General features: G+C 30.5%; 1 protein-coding gene and 1 pseudogene across 1 annotated transcript; both read left to right on the forward strand.

The window, feature by feature from the left end:
- Window positions 1-1,484: 1,484 nt before the first annotated feature.
- On the forward strand, window positions 1,485-3,598 carry LOC107162826 (uncharacterized). Its single transcript, XM_015509869.2, has 2 exons — window positions 1,485-1,924; window positions 3,038-3,598. Exons 1-2 carry the CDS (start codon window positions 1,556-1,558, stop codon window positions 3,446-3,448), a joined length of 780 nt encoding a protein of 259 aa, XP_015365355.2. The 5' UTR covers window positions 1,485-1,555; the 3' UTR covers window positions 3,449-3,598.
- Window positions 3,599-11,323: 7,725 nt separating this feature from the next.
- On the forward strand, window positions 11,324-12,121 carry LOC149056015 (uncharacterized; annotated as a pseudogene).
- The last annotated feature ends 10,548 nt before the right edge of the window (window positions 12,122-22,669 follow it).

Here is a 22,669-nt window from a genome sequence, read left to right on the forward strand (position 1 = left end):
GTCGGATGCATCACCTACAGTAGCCGTCGGCTGCAACGCGATGAATGGCATTGAACTGTATCACTTGGACACCGGACAGACGAAATCACTGCGACATGACTATACGATTTTTCAAATCGGAACATATTTTTCTTTGCTCGTCGGAAACTCCGGTACATTATCCAATCGCGATCGAATCGGCGGACGGTGAGCGAATCTCGACTTCAGACTATACATTCTGTACTGAAATTGCAGTGAAATTCGAAATATTAGTTACATGATTGATATAGGTACAATATATAATTAACGTGTTATTCGTATAAGGTTCGTACTGTTCGTAGTAACGTTAATTGTTGATTACAAAAATAATATTATACGACTGTGACATAAAAACGAATGATGCGTATATTTCAATCAATATATATAGTTTCCCATAACAGTTAAAGTGCACATACATTTAAATTGTTTTGTTAAACTAGGATTAACAGTTATATATTATGTAGAATAGTATCATAATATTGTGACATAGAAACGAATAAATATTTCAAAAACTATATAGCTACCAAGATTTTAAAAATTTTTGTCTCAGTAGTAAATAATATATTAGTTTATTGTCCGCTTGTGGGTTTTTAATGAAGTGTACATCCAAAAAAAAATGTTACCAATCTATTTTATTACGAATAATTTGATGAATACATAATAATTACAATGCCATGATTAAATACGTCGATAGAAAAAACAAAAACATGATTGTTGTTTTGAATTTACAATAATGATCGACGAACGTTATCAGCTGTAATCGGAACATAATATTATAATAAACAAATGAGAGGAAAAATAAACAATTATAATGCCGACGCGCGACGGCGACGTGAAAATAATTCATTGAAACAATTGAATTGGTTATGTGCGCATCAATTTCAATAAATATTTTTAGGCAAGTAATGTAAAATAGAAAAAATGTCGAATAAGTACTAAGCTATGCCGAAAAAATTTGTTGTGCCTTACAAGAAATAATGTCTAGACCTAATAAAAAAAATCTACCCAAGGTGCCCCGTAAATTTAGTACAATGGTTAGGTTAGGTTAGTACAAAAAACTTTCTAAATGTATACTAACAATTATTGTAACTACGGACAATAATGAATAAATTTATATCTTAATGCTGCGTTCCCACGAGGCGTTAATCACGACAGTCAACCACGCTTTCGTGAAATACACTTCTGTGTGAACGCATAGTCGTTAAGGTAGGTTTACACGAGACGTGAGCCACGATCGTAGTCTTTAGAAGCGTGAGCCACGGTTTGTGTAAACAGACAATTCGTACTTCACGATCGTGGTATTATCGTCCACGAACCTGTCACGACTGGATCGTGCAACATCAAACCATGTTAGATATTTCAGTCGTGAAACCACGCTCGTGAGTCACAACTACGCGATCGTGAAATACGCTCGTGGCTCACGTCTCGTGTAAACCTACCTTTAAACTTGCTTTTGTGAGGAACGGCGCACGACTCAAGCGTGGATAGATCAAACGTGTTTGATTTTCAGTCGTGATATACCGTTCGTGAAGCAAAGATGTCGTCACAGCAACGTGGAATTATTAAGTTTAACGACAGTGAAACTACGCGTTTTTTGGAGTTATATTCGATGGAAAAGGTGTTATATGATCCAAGTTTGGATGAATACCGTGATAGAGATTTACGTGCCGCCGCAGCTAAGAGAATAAGTCATGAATTAAATATTCCTGGATTTGGACCAAAAGAAGTTGTATCAAAATTCAAAAATTTAAGAAGCTCTTTCTGTCAGGAGTTAAAAAAAATATCAGACAGTGCAAGGTCTGGAAAAGGTACAGATGACATATACAAGCCAAAAGTATTTTGGTTTGATCAGATGAACAGTTTTATTCGTCCGTTTGTTCAACAGCGACCAACACAATCGAATCTGGTAATTACCTTTTTTTTATAAAAATATATATCGTTTATTTATGAAAAATAATTTTAAATAATTTAAAACGACATACGAGTATTAATTTAAATTTAAATTGGTATGAATAATGCGTTGTTTTTAGTAACTATATATAATATCTTATCTTATCTTCTATGAGTATTGTATAAAAAATCTTTAACGTAAAATATATTTATTATCCACATGATTGTAAACAAAAATAAATGTACAATATGTAAAGATTTATTATTAGTTATTACAGTTCATTTGACACATCAGTTATTTGGTTTTGCTAGGGAACAGCTCCTTCGTTATTAAAATAATCACGATATTTATTCCGTATTTGTTGTGCCTCCATATTAGAATGTCTGTGGTTAGTAGCTGGTAGATTCTGTAATCCACTATTATTTTGATGCCATGATCCAGGGAAAACTCGGTGGTCCTCATCCTCATAATCAATTAGATCTCCCATCACATACCGAGGGTTTGTTTTTTTCAACCAATTATGAATTGCACAGCATGCGAGGACAACTTTGTCTAACGTTTCTAATTTTAATGAAATTGGTTTTTCAAACAATCTAAATTTACTCGCGAGTATACCAAAGGCATTTTTCATTACACGTCTTGCTCTTGACAATCGATAACTGTAAATTCTTTCTGCAGGGGTTAAATTGCGTCGACTGTAGGGTTTCATTATATATTTTTTTTAACGGAAATGCATCATCAGCCAAAATAACGAAATTTTTTGGTATGTCTAGTGACTTTGTTTCTAAAGCATTGTACAAAGAGCTATTTTGAAAAATTCCTTCATCTGATCCTCTTCCTTTCGCTCCAACATCAACATATAAAAAACAATAATAGAAATTCACCAAAGCCATTAACACAATACTATAACTGTTTTTATAATTAAAATAATCTAAACCACTTCCGGGAGGAGCTCGTATGACAACATGTTTACCGTCTAGAACCCCTACACAACCAGGAAAATTCCATCGCATTCTAAAACCATATTCAATGTGTTTCCACTCATCAGATGTTGCGGGGACCTGAAACATTATATTATTAAAATATGAATAAACTAATAATATTAACACATTATTATTTACATTACAGATATTTCCTATAGGAAATTCTGAAGAGACTACAATAGAAAATAGTCTACAATCAGAACCTAACCTTGAATACAGAACTAGTCAAAACTCTGAAGACGTGACACAGATTGTATCGAAAATTAATACACCTGCGAAGATAATAAAAAGAAAAATTGAACCACAACCATCAACATCAAAAAATAAAAAATCTATTCATGATCATGAAATAGAATTTATGACAAGTGTAATTGACAAATTACATGAAATTTCAAATTGCGCGTCCCAAATTGCTACAAATAAAGATGATAGTTATGATCATTTTGGGAAATATATCGCTTCAATGTTAAGAAGTATAGGACCACCAAAAGCAATACGATTACAACAAAACATCATGAATGAAATTACAAATGCTATTTTGCCAACCAGAATATAATATTACTGATAATTCAACGGCTGGAACATCAAGTGGAAGACAATCAAATTTAAGTACTTTTTCGGCTAGTAATGATGAAGATTACATGACATTAACAGATTTATAATTAAACAAATTTTATAATTATAATTATCATTATAATTAAACAAATAAAAGTTCACTATTATTAACAATTTTATTGTTATTATTATTATTTTATTTGTAATCTATACTCCTAATACGGGCACAATATTATTTTTGTTTTTCTAATAATTAAGTAGGAAATCAATTTTTAAATTTTAAGGTACTTACTTGTATGAATTCTGCTAGTTCATTGTATATTGCTTCACAGGTTTCTTGAATAAATTTACTTATTGTGGTTTTTGGAACACGGAACAAAAATTCTAAACTTTTGAAGGAATCACCTGTAGCTAAACGTCATCGTCACCTCTAACTTTTTTTTTGCATTAATTGCTTGTCTTATGTTAGTGTCAGATTTTGAAATAATATTTGTAACACGCGATAAGAGGTATTCAAACTGAAATTCAGTCATTCGCAGTAGGTTTCTAAAATCTTCTGAAAAATTGCTTTTTAATTCCATACTAACCAAGTTCGACGCTCCAAACATAGTTCTTCGCTGTATCCATTCTCTACCTCAAAAATGTCTTTTTTTCGTTTTCTTGTAATTGTGTCCTGTAAGCGCTCCATATTTTTTGCTAAGATAGTAGCAAAAAACGAACTTAAAACAGCACAACTTTCAACAACCAGATCATTCATGATCGATGTTTCGATAGTGACTAGTGATAAGTCGACGGCACGAACCCAACCGTGTGAAAATTTTATCAATTTACACTTTCGTGAGTGTCACGAACGAAAACTAGCGTGGTTGACTGTCGTGATTAACGCTTCGTGGGTACGTATATAATATATGTATATATATATAATCAGTCATGACTGTTAATAGACGACTAACGGATGGACGGACGAAATACATGTTTTATGGATCTTATATAATATGGAAAACACACAAATAATGAATCGTTACTTATTAAAAATGTAGAAACACAATTTCTTCAAACAACATATTAGATTATATAGATAAGATGAGTTACTGAAGCATTTCATATTTCAGTTAAAATATAATTTTTTGGAGGGGATAATTCAAATATTGTAGAGGCTTAGCCACACTCTTCAAATTACGTTTATGGTAGTTACATGTTTTATTATAATTATAGTTATATATGTATACTTTTTTTAGTGAAATACACGATTATTTAGTCTAGGTACCTCTACATACATATTATATTAATCATATTATATTAGTGTATTACCATTAATAATCTTAACAAATTATTAAAATGTGAGGCGATTTCTTATGACAGTGCTATGGACTAGCGTCCCGCATTGTCTAGTTCACGGTCAACTAGGTACCAGCCGAACCAAGATAGGGTAGGATTTCTTTTTCTAACGCGTGTACTCGGTGTGCAGATGAACCATAAAAAGAGAAAAGTCTTAAAAATTTATCATTTAATTAGTTATTAGAAGTATGCAGTTTGGCCGTTTGGCGTATTGTTATATGGCGACATGCGTTGATGCTTGCCGTGCGCACACACACACTACACACATCTTAATTGCCCTCACTACTCCTTTTTCTGTTGCAATACTGATGTGTCGTCGTCGGTAGCGGCGATGTGCGTTACTGTCTGGCGTATACAATATACATTTACATTGTGGCATTGTGCAATAACAGTGAAATTGTTATATAATATAATATTAAAAATTGATATTATTATTAAATTAAGTTTTTATTTAAAACGGAATATCAATTAATTCCCTACATAGTAGGTGATGGAAATTGTTTATTTGTTCCGTGGAATTTGTCATATTTGATACGCAAGAAAAACATTGAGATATTCGATTAAGAGTTGTTAACTTGGTGATATAGTGGTTACATTTATCATTCGATCGTCAGGATGTTAATTTAGAAAAAGAAATATTGACAGCATTTGAACATAATGTATATATTATTATTAATAACATACTGCACGCTCCGAACTTGGTGGATGGTGAAATATGAGGTAGACTAACTGCTGCTATTATTACAAAATATTAAAATAATAAAAAACGGTCTCCGTTGTTGTCGTGCAGACTATGACGCACGGTGAAAACACAAATATAAAATACATAAACACATAATATAATAATTAAAATCACCACATTATATTTATTTATTTATTTTATTAATCATAAATCCGGTAACTATGGTCATTAGCTCCAGAGGCTTAATCTATGGGAATAGGGGGGAATTACCCACCTTTTTTAATATAGAACATTTGGTATAAAAATATTTTATATATTTTTTTTTATGGTTAAATTAAAATTTATTTATATATATAAGATATATATTTGATAGAAAAATGAGGTATCAGTTTAATTTATTATTACTACATTTTAGATTAGGTAATGGTTAGGTATTCTTAAAAAAATAATATTTGGTGGAAGCTTTTATATCACAAAGTAAATTATATTTTCTATTTTTATTTAATAAATTGTATTATTAATTATTCCATTTTATATGTTTTGTTTTTAGAGCAAGGTTGTTATTAGTAGGTACATAATATCATAATATGCCAGCTCAGCGAAATTTTTTTTAAAAGTGGGTATTGAATACTTTTGTTGTGCCCCCCCCCCACCATAATTTGAATCACTTTCCTATTCTGATTAGCTGTTTGTAGGTGGGGACAGTTGATTTGGATAAGGATTTGTTACTAAAATCCCGGGTGATCACACATCCGGGTGCTAGCAACACCAGCTTGTACGTACACTCAGAACAATTCCGCAGTTGAGCGTACGACTGCGCCATCCCAAAGCACATATTTACTTATCAGTGGCGTATTTAGGATTTTATCAAGGGGGGATATATGATACCAAACATTTAATTTTCCTAAGGGGAGGGGGTATTTAACTAACCATCGACATCATAACATTATACATGACTAATAAAATACCAAGAGAGGATCATAGTAAGATAATATAATTATTCAACAATCTTATTTTTTTAATTTTAACCCAGCATCGACGGGCAATACAGCTTATATTTTAACAGTTATCAATCTATATGTACAAAAATAAACTGCTAGCGTAATCACAGAAAACGAATTTAACACAGATTTCGATACATATAAGAGGTAGAATTTCTAACGTGCTACAAAGTGCACGGGTTCGGCTAGTATATATATATAGTTTATACTATGTAGAATCCCAATGATCGTGATCAGTCAATACGAATGCAACTAATATTTTGAAATTTGAGACGGATACACGAGAAAGTTTGTAAGCTGTCGGTGCGAGAAAAGAAACTTTTTATTGTACGATGTTGAGGGTAGTGGTAAACAAAAAGTTTTATAATATCATATATAGTCATTGAATTAAAAAAATAACAAACTTTCTCACGTGGAAAGTATAACCGTTTTGGATAATAATATACATATATATAACCAAGTATTAACATCTCAAATTGCAGCAAAATAAATGCAAAATAGTATGCTGGATGTTAGTCGCATTTCTATGGGGTTTATTTACAGCTGCATACTGTAGCATTTGAAACGATAATAATTTCAGTCCTTAATATTACATTTGATCCGGTCCGACATCGCTCTTATAAACGGTAGGATCGTATAAAAAATCCTAGTGCAATATCCTGCAGTAGGTACGAGTTGTTGGTATCGGATGACTTTCGGATTACAGGCTCAAAAATCGTGTACACTCTGCACACGCATGTGAGTGTGCTCGTAATACGTGTATGTGTGTTAAGTGTCGACAGGATTACGGAAAAAGAGCTGTGTGAAATCCGGTATCGATAGAAAATAAATAAATAACGCAATAAATACGGATTGTTTCGACATGATAAAAGAAAAAAAAGTGAAACAACCCAGGGGGGGATATACTTACACATGAATTTCCAAAACGGTCTTAAGCGGTCTCTTTGGACATTTACAATGTGATCACGAAGCCGTAGGGCGGGGTGGTGGTAACGTCCCCTCTTAACTTTTACGTGACGGTTAATCCTATAACTGATTCGTTTCGAACGTGGAGAATTAATGAATTTATGCACTAAGAAATAGATTTGTACGTTCACATAAATAAATGTATTGTTTTTACATTTCAGAGATTTATTCGAGGATACGGTATTTCACTGTTAATAATAAACTGGCTGCTACCTACGTCTCAAAATACGGCCAAGCTCATCGCAGTTGTATGACACATATTTTATGGGGAAATGAAAAATACGCGATTATTGTTTAATTATATCGAACATCAAAAAACCATGTAGATAACTTTTGTTTTCATTATTATAATATATATAGGCGTCGTGTTATAATAGCATATTATAGTGTTTAACTTTATGATGCGTTGTTTCATTGTTATAAATTTATTTCAAACGATGCGCTGTTACTTGAGGTGACGTCAACAAACATTGTTTTTTAAGCGTATTCGATATTAGTATAACACAAAGATAAGGATTCAGCTTCCCGAATCTCAAACACTTTTTGAGCGTATGAGCATAACATACCAAAATGTACGTTCAATACTTCCAACATTTTGCATTGTTTATAACTTTATATAACAGTGAACGGACATATAAATTATAATCAATAGCTTATAAGTAAGAGCGTTATTGTGCGTGTTCTCTCGTTTGTTTTTTTCCCGATATTTTAATTTATTAGGCGACTTTTGAGTATGTAGAATAGTAGCGTTACTTTTAAGTTTGATAATAGGGCAAAAAAATCACTGTAATATAGTAAAGCTAACCACACTCAATATAAGAACTGAGAATTTGCCGAATAACGTGTTCAACGCGAATCCTACGAACGCGACAGTAAACAAAATAGTTTGTTTTTTGTCACATCGCACTTGCAACGGAACAGCAGGGTCACAATAAAAATCGCACGTACTCGTCGCATTTACGGTGGGCACGGCGTAATACGGAGACAACGCATGCGGCGTATGACGTCCGCTTAAGCGGTGGCCGTACGAAATAACAATTTAATATAATATACTATTATTACTCACTGAAGTGCTGTACTGCTGTCGGTTGAACGAATTATAAATGTATCTATCATTTAAAATATACCATGTAGGAAATAAGTCTTTAAAAACACAAAGAAATTCTTATAATGAGTATAGACGTATAGAGTTTTATAATACAATTGCAGTGTTCCGCGACGCGACGTAAAACGTTCGAAACGGCTGGCGGCTGGCGGCTGCGACGGGTAAACTAATATTAAAATTAAATATTATTATATTTGTCTACGAATGATGATTTAGCCTGTAATCGGTATTTATGTTTGCCGCATTTATCAGTTTTCACCGAATAACTATAATAATATTGGTAAATACAAAATTATAAAACTATTAATAGATTTATCGAAGCATACTTCAAGGGCGCTCAAGGGACAGTAGGGACACCAGTGTGAGGTTAAAAACCACTGTAATTGAGTATGAGGCGCGCCGCGTGTCGTGGCAAATGGCAATCGATGACACTGCAAAATGTATCAAATGGTATCCGTCTATCAAGGCACCACGCAGTTAGCTAAGCGCAGCTTATTTAAGACACTCTGATTTTTGAAACGTTATCGTTGATCGTTTGAAATCGATGCTCAGTAGTAGTCAGTACAGTACCCAATAACGCGCGTTTATCGTTTGCGCAATGATATAGAAACACGGTGAGTCACATTCCGTCGGCATGACTGACGTGCAGGTTATGACTTATGAGTTGTGTCCCGACGACATTACTATACTTTACTATTGTAGACAACTAGTACGCTAGTGCGTACAGTGTACTGTTCTCGTGTCTCGTATTCCAATGATAAAAGACGACACTGTTGAGTGTATTTTAGACCGTAGTGTAGCATATTATGCTCTGTGATCGGGACCGGAAAAATTAACTAACGGCGGAACACTAAACTGAACATATTACTTATATTTTTTATTTTTTTGTGACGGACTCGAGACTGACCGATGACATACTAATACACTCCACGCGGCACGCATAGACAACAGAAACACAAAATTGTTGTTGTTTGTATAAAAATAGTAATTGTCCACTACTCTACAAGACAATTCTTGGAATTATAAATACGTTTTTGTTAATAAGTAACAATGACAACAAATATCTTACGAAAAATCGGTCAGAAACATAAACTATATCGTAACCATAGACAAATAATATACAAATAATTTTTTTATATTATCATAATAATATAATATAATATATGATAATAATATTATTTACATCATATTATTATGTCTATGATTGTAACCAGTAACTTAAAAACTTATTTATAAATTTGTAACAAGAAATAATTTGATTATCAATACGACGACAACAGGTGTGTTACCCTGGCACCCCAAGTTCAAAATTTCGACTTGAAAACTGTTTGGTATTATGTTATTTATTATGTAACATTTTGTAACCGAAAAAAAAATTTTGTAACCCCATCGGTGCCCCGGAAAACGGCGATACATGTTCCGGGTGCCAGGGTAACGTTACCCCAGCACCCCAAACATTAAATAATTAAAATTTCGACTTGAAAACTGTTTGGTATTATGTTATTTATTATGTAACATTTTGTAACCACAAAAAAAAATGTTGTAACCCCATCGGTGCCCCGGAAAACGGCGATACATGTTCCGGGTGCCAGGGTAACGTTACCCCAGCACCCCAAACATTAAATAATTAAAATTTCGACTTGAAAACTGTTTGGTATTATGTTATTTATTATGTAACATTTTGTAACCACAAAAAAAAATGTGTAACGTACCCTGGAAAATTGTGATTAAATTAATTAAAATGTTTAAGTATACAAATCTATCATGGCTTTATCGTTTATATTATTTATTATTATTATTTTTTAATACGTCCCACATAAAACGTCAAATAAACATAAAAATGTAGTGCAAGTCTTATGAACAAATTGTTCGGTACGTACCTATCGGTCGTATGCGATAAGGTATGATTTCAGATCGGCGATCATTTCGCACGAAATTCGATAATCGTCGGTATACGTAACCGGCGTAACGGACGTATTCGGTCGTCCTTCTCTTTTTCTTTGTTCTTAAATGTAAAAATTATTTAATTAATATAGCACATATTATTATTAGTTATAAAATATAAACGTTAAATAAAATCGTTTTGTGATTCGAAACACTTGTTTTCATAACGCGTAACACAAATATTAACTGGCTTATTTATGAATCAAAAATAAATTTTAGCGAAGCACTGTGAAAGCTCCATGCGCTGTGTCGATGTGAATTTTTTAAATAAAAAACAACTTAAATTGAATATATTTGTTTATTTTTAATACAGTACTAATTAACTTGAGCATTACATTGAACTATTAGATATTTTCTTAAGTTGGGAATTAAAAACATACTCATTCATATAAATAATTGTCAAATATGCAAAATATGCAACTATACATTTTAAGTATAAACTCGTATTATAAGTAAACAAATTTATATATTACTTGACTATGTTTTTAATGATTATTTAAAAACATTCGAAATCCTAAAATTTCCGAGCCCTATTTTTTATCTGCATGGTCGCATAGTATAAGATCAAGCTATCTTATATTATAGAATGTTAATGGACATCCATAAATAATTAACTACTCATATTTTAATTTATTTAATTTAAGATACTTGTCGTACAAATGTCAAATAGTACATTATTTATACATATTTAGAATTTAAAATTAAGAAGTTTGTAAGAGGTTGAATTCAAAGTCATCGCAATTACCAAAATATCTATTTTTATACTTAAATGAAATTATTACTGTTGTGTTGTTTATATTTATAATTTTATTATAATGCCTACTGATTACTGATTTTGCTATGATCAAAAGTAAAAGTGGAAAAAAAAAATATAATGAGCGTATTAGATTATTAGCTCCATACTATGAATTAAATAATAACCATATTGTCGGCGACATTAAATTAATGGATGCAATGGATATTATTTCATCAACAGCCAACAAATTATTAAAAGATATACCATCATACATTAAACTTAACCGCTGTTCAGATTTTCTCTGTTCAGAATTTTCTTTGGACCACAGCTATGAAGTATTATCATTGACGGCTTATGAGGGAAAAATTAACGTCCAAGAAAAAATTAATAAATATTTCACAGAAAAAGAGTATATTGAGTGTCAAAGCTGAAAAAGTAATAGAATTATATCTATCAGCATGAAAAGCTATTTGTTGATAGAACTACTATCATTACCTAAAGGTATTTTATATATTTTAAATAATGATAAAGAGAAACAATTATTTTATATTGTAAAACAACTGTAATTTTTATACTGTTTAATGTCCTCAGATCTAGAAGCATCAACGAGCTTTAACACAAGCGATATTGGAGCAATCCAAAAAAATTATGCAGGAGAAGTTCAATTACATTTAGACAGTATTGCAAAGACAATACAAATTTACAAGGAAGTTTATTATTTAAGAGGGGCTGTAGGATTTAGTGGTCAAGACCGGTGGGGCTTAAGAGTGACTGAAGGCCACTATAAGGCGTTTACTTATAGATCCAATGATCAATGGGAAGTTTATGATGACCTAAAAGATGGAGTATCGTTAGCAACAAAAAATAAAGTGAACATTGAAATGTTATTGTATACAAAATAAATTGTATAAAATATATAAAGTTAATAATTTAATACTACTTATATTTTATTTATCCGATTCCAAATAATACATGTACTTTAACAGTTTAAAAAGCAAGTGACATTGAAGTAAAAAAAAAAATGAAAAAGGGTGAGTAACGCTCTGCTATACAGTAGGTGTGATTAACATGATTATAATACATCAAAATAGCAGAAATAAATATCGTAAATATGTAAATGATAATAATATTTATAATAAAAGTATAATTAATACAATAATTATAAGTGCCATAAAATGTAAGTTTTCAAAAAAGGTAATATAGTATACAATTATATTTGCTATTATATATATAATATAAATTATAAGGATATTAGGTATTGTAATTTGTAACATAAAAAATGCAAATAATAAAAAAAATGTATAAAATGATAGGTAAAATTTATAAAAATAATAAAAACAATAATTATAATTACACTTACACAAATCTAAAATTAAGCACTTTGGTCAAATACTCTCTTTGTACCAGGTGAACTATTATTTTTAATACAATTTTTATTATGGGCAAATGGTACCTTTGGTTGAGGGTTAACTGGTCAACACCCGGTCTGTACGCATATATAATATTATAACTAATTATTTTATGATAATATTGTAAATAAAGTAATTTATTATAATTTATAGGTAGGATGCAATCATTTTCCCGAAAAACTTGCATTTTAAAATGCAAAATATAATAAAATTATAAAATAAAATAATAGATGTACATAAAATGTTTCAAGTATCACCACACAAATATAATTGTAAAAAAAATTGTACCTATGCAGTATATGTATTTTCATATTTTTAAATTAACAATAACAACTTAAAGTAGAGGACCTTGTATAAAATTGTCAAGCTTTTTAACATTCCAAAATTTTGAGCTGTTATCTTGTACATTTAACTAAGTAACGTTACCCTGGCACCCGGAACATGTATCGCCGTTTTCCGGGGCACCGATGGAGTTACAAAATTTTTTTTTGCGGTTACAAAATGTTACATAATAAATAACATAATACCAAACAGTTTTCAAGTCGAAATTTTAATTATTTAATGTTTATATTTTATAACTAATAATAATATGTGCTATATTAATTAAATAATTTTTACATTTAAGAACAAAGAAAAAGAGAAGGACGACCGAATACGTCCGTTACGCCGGTTACGTATACCGACGATTATCGAATTTCGTGCGAAATGATCGCCGATCTGAAATCATACCTTATCGCATACGACCGATAGGTACGTACCGAACAATTTGTTCATAAGACTTGCACTACATTTTTATGTTTATTTGACGTTTTATGTGGGACGTATTAAAAAATAATAATAATAAATAATATAAACGATAAAGCCATGATAGATTTGTATACTTAAACATTTTAATTAATTTAATCACAATTTTCCAGGGTACGTTACACATTTTTTTTTGTGGTTACAAAATGTTACATAATAAATAACATAATACCAAACAGTTTTCAAGTCGAAATTTTAATTATTTAATGTTTGGGGTGCTGGGGTAACGTTACCCTGGCACCCGGAACATGTATCGCCGTTTTCCGGGGCACCGATGGGGTTACAACATTTTTTTTTGTGGTTACAAAATGTTACATAATAAATAACATAATACCAAACAGTTTTCAAGTCGAAATTTTAATTATTTAATGTTTGGGGTGCTGGGGTAACGTTACCCTGGCACCCGGAACATGTATCGCCGTTTTCCGGGGCACCGATGGGGTTACAAAATTTTTTTTTTCGGTTACAAAATGTTACATAATAAATAACATAATACCAAATAGTTTTCAAGTCGAAATTTTGAACTTGGGGTGCCAGGGTAACACACCTGACGACAACATTTGACATTGACAATAATAAGTATTAGTGTACACTATATATTATTTTAATTTTTGATCTAAAATTACTCCTGTTTAGCTGTGTGCCATTTCTTATTAGTTCGGTGTAATTATAAATTCAATAATGTTTAAATTTACCTACTATATTCAATAATGTAACTGTTTATTTTTTCTCCGTGGAATTCATTTATACTTACCTGCAATACCTATTATACTCATAGATCATAATATTATTATTTTCTAATGTCAATAACTGAAATTCGTAACGACGTGCACATTAAACAGATGAAATTATACTTTTGTCTAACTACACGCTACTGGCTAAGTAGCCACTAGCCAGTAGGTACAGTATTGTCAGGAATACACGAGGCTAGTTTTTCAAGGTAGGATAGCAAGGTAATACTAGTAAGCTAGAAAGCTAGTAATTTAAGCTTCGTGTAAACAGAGCTAGCTTTGTTTTAAGCTGGCAAGTTAGGGAATATTCTAGGAAGCCAGCGTGTCAAGCCAGGCTAGTTTAATAGGATTGCTTTCTATTTTTTTTTTTGAGCTTAATACTTATTTTATGTTGAGCGTTGGTATTCGTAATTATTTTGGCTTAGTAACAATAGATTTTTCTGCGGTCGATGGGTTAGGTTTGTTTGTTTTTTAAACATTATTTATGAAGGTTTTAATATTTATATACTTATGATGTAAACAATTTATTTATTAAAATTTATTTAATACGATATACCTGCCCACTAAAAATCGACAGACAGTTGTATATGACACGAATATTCTCTATCGTGTCTTAACTTGGATTTTATAAACTGATCAGCTTAGTTAAATAGGTATAAACATTGTAATAATATGTGAATAGTGAAAATACTATAAATTCTGAATGACGAAAATATAACGGTCGCAGAATCATACGGATATCTATGCATACAACCAAGTAGTATTACAAAATAGATTTTATGATAATACGCGCCTTATCTTTATGCTATTGACTTGTTTTATCTTCGAGGAAACGAGCGGAACATTTCGTAAGTCCGGAAATGCTGTGGCTACCCAAATATAAGCACAATTCATTTTCCACTGTATTTTCGACACAATGCAGAACCACCGCTATTATGTTCGCTGATGGACGACGACAATGCGAAATCAGTTTGGTCGAAAACCCAATAGTAATACCATCGATATGGACGTGGATAAAAATATCTGATATAAGGTCGTGACTATGAATTAGTTGTTAGTTGTTACATGTGTAACAAGGGTCTTGGAAATCGGAGAAAGAATTTTAGGACACCCTTTCTAATGACGACAATGCGTCCGATTTTCAATATTTTGCTTAATACTTATCACTGAACATTTTATCAAATATTTTATTCTTAAAATATATTTATTGTATTTACAATATTAGGTTCTATATGAAATAATCGAAATAAATCCATTTACCTAGCAGTGATACGAATTTTAGTTTGTTTTGTGAAGTAGTTGTCCTACCGTAGTATACGTTATTGACGTATATATTAATCGTTATATGGTTATATCATTGGGCCTTTTAACGGAACTTTTCTTTTCTTTTTGATGTGTTTAACATAATCGTCGCCTGGATAAATAAAATTGCTATACTGCTGGAAGATCACAATCCAGATATTTTTTGGAGTGGTATTAAATTAAAAGAGAGAATAAAAATCATAAAACTTAATTCTGATAAACGCTATTTATTTTATATTGAAAATTTAATATTAATACTTAGTATTTCACTTAGTTATAATACGTATAATATTATTGTATATTTAATTTGTAAACTAGTAAATTATAAAACTCGACAAAGATCTACTCTAAACTTTAGTTGATAATATTTTTTTTTCTATGTACTAAATAGTATTTAAGATTTTTCTAACTGTACCTTGTCAAACTCAAACCATATATTATACTAGGTATAACACGCATGTTTTTATAAGATTTAAGAAAATGCAATGCAATATGGGTGTTAATATTTTAGTGATAATATAATAATATAATATACTTAAAATATAAAAAGAAGATTTATATAAACGTAATACAATTTATTTAAAAACCACAATGGACTTAAATTAAATTGTGTTAGAAAGTATGACAATTAATTACTTAAATAATGGTGCTGTATTCGGTTTATTCATGAAAAAAGGTTAGATAAAGATGTGAAAATCGGTGCCGTGGTAAATGGTGAATCAACATTATTATGACAACAATTTTGTTGACGACGATGACTATTATAATAATAATATGCGTATCTATATAGTTACCGTTGTCAATAATATGAATATTGTAATTAATATAACATAACATACGAGACACATATTTTATATAATCGGTGAAGATAGTATGAAGGATATATTATATATTTCTATATTATGACGTCTGGCCCGTGCAATAATAATATATGCGTCGCAAATCTACGATGGTGAAATGTCAGAGGAAAAAATTGCGCACATCAGCGAATATCGTCATAATATACATATATCTCGTATGGCTTATACGCTATATATATAGGTACTTACATTATATGGTGCCACGTTGCAATAACGTAAGCACCGCGTGGCTACACTGTATAATATTATACTATTACTATAGGCCTTACAGTAAATAATAATAGTTATAACTAATAACAATGACAAAAATATTATTATTATTATTATTATCGTGTTGTCGTCATAATAATATTATGTACAATATATACAAAAGCACATTAAGCGTGATGATACCTATTATTTCACTAAGGAACGATGAGGCAGGTAAAGCATTCGGTAGCGGTGCTAATTGTTTTTTAACAAGTGGACGCGACAAATTTCACCCATTCAATTACCTAAATAACATTATGCATACTTGCGCATAATTTAAAACGATATCACACGTTACAAACGATATTAATATATATTATTAACTAGCTCTCCCGACACACGGCGTTGCCCGCGTATTAGTTTGTTTTTTGGCATTTTCGTAGGCCGTGTACCTATAGTGTTATTACTTATTAGTTATTATGTACCTATGAGAAAATATTTTTATTTTTTTATTTGTAGTTTATTAGTGGTTTTGGAGATCATAGCGTATAGTAAACTATTGAGAATGTCAAATTAATATTCATATAATGTCACTAATAATAATTAATAACCCTCGGGATTAAGGATAGAACATAGTCTGCAATGAATGAGTAATTTACAAAGTTCATTATTGATAACATAAACAAATATATTTTTATAAATGATATAAATTTTAAACTATTTTAGATTCTGAACGAAGTGATGAATGTATTGATATTTTACAATGATGTGTGTTTTTATTTATTGTAAGTGTGTGGGAATTTTGTATACTGGTATTATGACTGAGAGATGAATGGAGCACTGTGAGAGATGACGGCCCATAACAATAACAAAACACCAAATATTAATTTTTTTGAATTCCTTGTATTTTTTATATCTTAACTAATAAATTTAAAATTACATCTCTATCATAAATTATATGCATTAAAAAAATTAAAAAAAAATATTTTCAGTCTCTTAGTGCGATGGAGTGTACTATATTTTTAGTAAATCCATCTTTAGCCAACACAAACAAACTGGATGGTTTACCCACGCGAGAACATGCCACGTATAAATATATACATATTATGTTATAATAAATATAAATATATAATATAACACGGTGTGCCCAGATCTAAGCCACAAACAGTCATCGTTTGGCCTTGAGACTTATTGATTGTCATTGCGAATGCCAATCTGCAGATTGGAAATTTAACCCGTTTGAATTCAATTGGGACATCTGTAATGATAATAGGGATTCGTGGTAGTAATACATCTTCTCCGCGAAACTTGCCATTCAAAATGCTGGCTTCGATAACGTTTTTCATCAATTTTTTAATAACTAATCGCATGCCATTGCACAGCCTTGGTAGGTTCAAATTACGTAGCAAAATAATAGGAGATCCAACCTTCAGTTGTAAATGGTGTGGTGGCATGCCTGGCGAATCCAATAAGTTCAAAAACTCTGCCGGATAATTTACAATTTCATTGGTATCGCAAACTGTATCGATAGATTTGTATAACACCAAGTTCCCTGGCAACAACTGTTGTATCTTGAAATTCAAATCGTTGACGTCCACATTTTTTGATTAAGTAATGATGTTCACAATGAATGAAGTACCTGTTACGGGATCCCGTTGTTTAATATTTATATGCAATATCCGTCTTGTTCCTTCCAGGACATTAGCGGATATTGGAGAGCGTCGTATGAACGGTGTGTATCAGCAATGAACTCAATATTATTATTTCTTCTTCTTCAGAATAATAATAGCAAAATACAATATGATTGCGTATACATTTGTTTTTTATTATTATTGTTGTTATTATATTATTGTTATATAGGTGACCATTTCTTTTTAGCAGTTCAACACATTGATCGCGTAAAAATAGATTTATGCCGATTTTGCAACAACTGCACGCTATACGAATATTATTTGTACTATACACGCGTATTATATAGAGGTAGTAAGTATATTGTATTAGGGTAATTTTTCGCACAATACCAACAATGCCGGTAAAAAAAAAAACCCCAAAACAATAATCGTGCTTCACAAAATCGTTTAAACTTTAAACGCGCACAGCGCCGAGTGGAGGTGGCAATCTAACCTAATCTCTGCTAGCGTATCGCTATACATCGCGCTTCGCCTCCTCCTCGTCGGTGTAACTCGCGGCGCCAACTGCACTGCACTTTTATACGGCTGGCGTACACACTCACGTGGCATATTGTCGCGATAATTTATTACTCACAGACTCGGCGAGACATTTATAAAATAAATACATTTTAGACATATTGCTCTATTATTTCAATGGTGAGCACGTGCGACTGTAATATATAAATATACAAATAACATTTTTATCGTAATGTAATTTGCAACGAACCACTGCAGGACGTGAGAGATGGTGTACTATATGATGTGAACGTTGAAGCGAGTCTGTCGCTTGTTCTCACCGATATTTTTTTTATCTTATCAGTAATTTTAAAATAGGTACGGTTTTATTGAACTTTTAACATATTTTATTATATTTTTAAAAAGAACAACTAATGTGTTTACTTTTCGCTAAATCATATTGTACTCAAGTAACCATATATAGATTCATGAGGTGCGTGATAAATGTGTTACTGTATGCTCGTACGACAGTGATGTAGCTAAATTGCCTATTCATGAAGCCGTCTTATCATAATATTTTACTATTGAAATTTGAAATTCTACAAAATCATAAATAGATAGAAACTTACGTAATTATTATTTTATAAAAATTTAAAATTGAAACAATTATTTAATATTAAAAAATAAAAAAATAAAACTTCTAATGTTTTCTGGGGGGGGGGGGGGATTTAAAAGACGAATAACAATTATTATATTCAGTGCCTGCGCAAGGTTTTGCGGGGCCCGGGGCAAATAAAAAATTTGGAGCCCTCACTCCTATCTTATACATTACATCCCCTTTCTAAATTAATTATAAATTTAATTCAAAAGGCAATTTTGTCCATTGATTTAAAAACAAACAATTAGGTACTGTACAATAGTTACCTAAGTATGTAAATTGTAAATAAAATCAAAACAATCAATGATAAATGTATTATAATATTATTTGCATAAAAATAAACTTATCATATTAACCATATTATTATAAAAACTCAAAATACAAATATTATTAATAATTAATTTTAGTAAATAAATTTATAATAACTAATAGGTAAGTAATAACTTTAATTTATAAAAGAAGTTAAAAAAAAAATAATGTGCTGAACAATTTATAATATTTTAAATAGGTACCTACATAATAGTAAAATATAGTCAATTATAAATTATAATTCTTTAATTTTTCTAGCTTTTTTGGATGCAAAGTCACTTATAATGTCTTCATAATTTAGTTGTTCTAATATAATTTATATTACATAATATGTGTATATTTTAAATTACTTAAAATTCTATTATTATGATTGTGCCAACTTTCTCTGGATGTTATTATTGTTATTTAGAGTGCATAGTTTAATTATATATTGTGAATATTTATTTTTGTATATTATTATACGAAATGTCATTAATATATTATGCCAAATAAAAAACAAAATAAAAAATTATTTGCCTGAAGTATCTCTATCCACAATTATACTGGGTAAAAAAAAAACTGCAGCCATAATAGTGGTGTATTCAGTGTCATCGGACAATAATAATTATTAAATAGTTGGATGCGTATATATATAATCTCTAACTAAATTTGAATAATAATTATTTCGTATTATTCGTCATCATTCACCTCCGCGTGGGTAAAATTTTTTTCCATCACACCTCTCTTTACCATCCCACCATTATATATGACTGTAGTTATATATAGATCTCTTGGGTAAACATCTGTATAGGCACGCATATTATATATATATATAATATTACGCCAGTTGCAGGTGGTGGCATATGCTTGCGTGCGGCGTACACACTGCGAACCAAAAATCTTTTTGTACTTTTTCCATTTATTACGTTTTCTATTTTCATCTGGGAATGTTTTTGCATTGTATTAATTTCCTTGGGGATTTTGTCCGAGTGTTTTTTTTTCTCACGTTATATCTGCACCGCCGGCCGTCAGCTTACTTATAGACGTCCGGAGGATGTAAACTGGAGAGAGGTGATTCACACGGGATAGTGATTGTGGCAGGGAGAGAGGTTTTAAATGACGTGAGCGAATAAAAAATAATAACCGATAGATTTATGCCTTTTGACGTATTTTGAACGCGTACGCGTAATATTTTATAAAACGAGAAATTCAATACACGTTGGACGTATGTTCCTATATGACTATATGTATTTTTTTATCATTAAACGCGCAAAAACACATCAACAGAGCAAAAACTATGCAATATATATAAATATAAACAACACTTTTGAACATTATCTATATATATATTATATACCATATATATTATACAATAATATGAAGTGAATATTGAATACTATATATTAAACCACGGTCGCTAGAACTTTTTTATGTATTTGAAAATCAATCAGTGTTGAAATAAATGTATTTACCTACTATTTTTAAATATTATATAGAATATTGCGAATTTGTGCACGCCAATCCACTCTATATATTATCTAATATGGTATGAAAATAATAATAGTAATAAAGTATATAAATATACGTACCTATTGTAGTATTATTATAAATATACATACGTTTATTATAAAAAACAAAGCTTGCCGTCACAATTGTCGAGAGAATTTATTATTATTATTATTTATTAACATTTTTAATGACAGTGTATTTGAATCGGTTACAACTTACAACGCATCAAGATGCATCGGACTGTATCAGGAAACCAAATGGTATCTATAGTAAAATATATGGAATATTCCATATATGTTTATATCCACCGGTACACACGCAACACACATCCACGTGCACAATCCTTTGACGACGACCATTCGACTGAAACGTTATTATTACGTCGAGTATCATGATACATATTATATAGAAATTTACGTGACTTAAACTGGTAAACGATTATTGGTCCATATACATATATAACATTATGTATAATATAGGTATTGTATCGAGCGATTTTAATATATTTTAGTTCGAAACAGCGTTGTATGAGCTCCTCGATTTTAAATTCTAAGCACTACAGCGAGGAATGTTTGGTTTTACAATCATGATTGTGTATTTTTTTGTGTCCGTCATTGGCCATCGCATTTTGGAGCTTAACATTTTCTCCATTCTTTAACATTGAATGGTGATTCAGGTAGAAAATTTATTCCAGCTGGTATTTTATTTTTAGTTTGAGAGGAAAAAACAAAATAAAAAATTGGAGTCACATTGTTGTATAATAGGTTTGGCTGTCCAAATATATCTTGTCATTGAGTAAGTCACTATATAATATGGATGTGTATTAAATTTGAAATATGCATTTCATGATACATCATTGCATGAAAAGAACAGTGCTTATAGTTAAGACTATGTTTCAACCTCTACTTCTAAGGATACTACTTAATAATTTATTTATAAGTATATTAGTAATTTATTTTAATAAATATAAGACTTTCAGTACTTATCATCATAATTTTTGGACAATTTGGACAGTTTTTAACAAAATAGATTTTTGTTTTGTTGTAATTCTGAATTGAATGTGATTGTGAAGATTATAAATGTTTGAACAATATTTAGGTTAGCATTTTCCAGACATTTTCTTTTTAGTAAACATAATTTCAAAGTATCGAACTAAGAAAATAGTTTAAATAATTAATAATAATAAATAATATACGTATAACATGAGCTATAATAAGAAATACGTGTTGATCAACTTGTCTTCTTTACCCAGGATTGTATTTTTCGCATACTTTCATACAATGATTTCTCTTTGAATTCAAATTTAACATTATAACAATGACCTATCTGCAACCAAATACGAGGAACCTATACAATCATGACCAGATAACCTACCATACAGACATATAGTAGAGAATTTTTAAGTTTTTTTTAAAAAATAAATAAAAGATTATTTTTCAAATGTGTTCGCCTAAAAATATTATATTATATTATACGATATAATCAGTCTGATTTTTCTTTATTACTATAGGTACCTTTTAATACATATGATGATAGTTTTTTCGTTGAACTGACGTTTTTATAGAATTATTACG

Source organism: Diuraphis noxia, unplaced genomic scaffold (genome assembly GCF_037042655.1).
Source record: "Diuraphis noxia isolate RWA-SAM2 unplaced genomic scaffold, SU_Dnox_SAM2 contig0004, whole genome shotgun sequence".
Lineage (NCBI taxonomy): Eukaryota > Metazoa > Arthropoda > Insecta > Hemiptera > Aphididae > Diuraphis > Diuraphis noxia.

Bases quoted from the DNA above. Each gene is read 5' to 3' on its own strand.
- LOC107162826 (XM_015509869.2), top strand. From the start codon at position 1,556: ATGTCGTCACAGCAACGTGGAATTATTAAGTTTAACGACAGTGAAACT. The intron at 1,925-3,037 runs GTAATTACCTTT...TTTACATTACAG, and splicing joins GACCAACACAATCGAATCTG to ATATTTCCTATAGGAAATTC.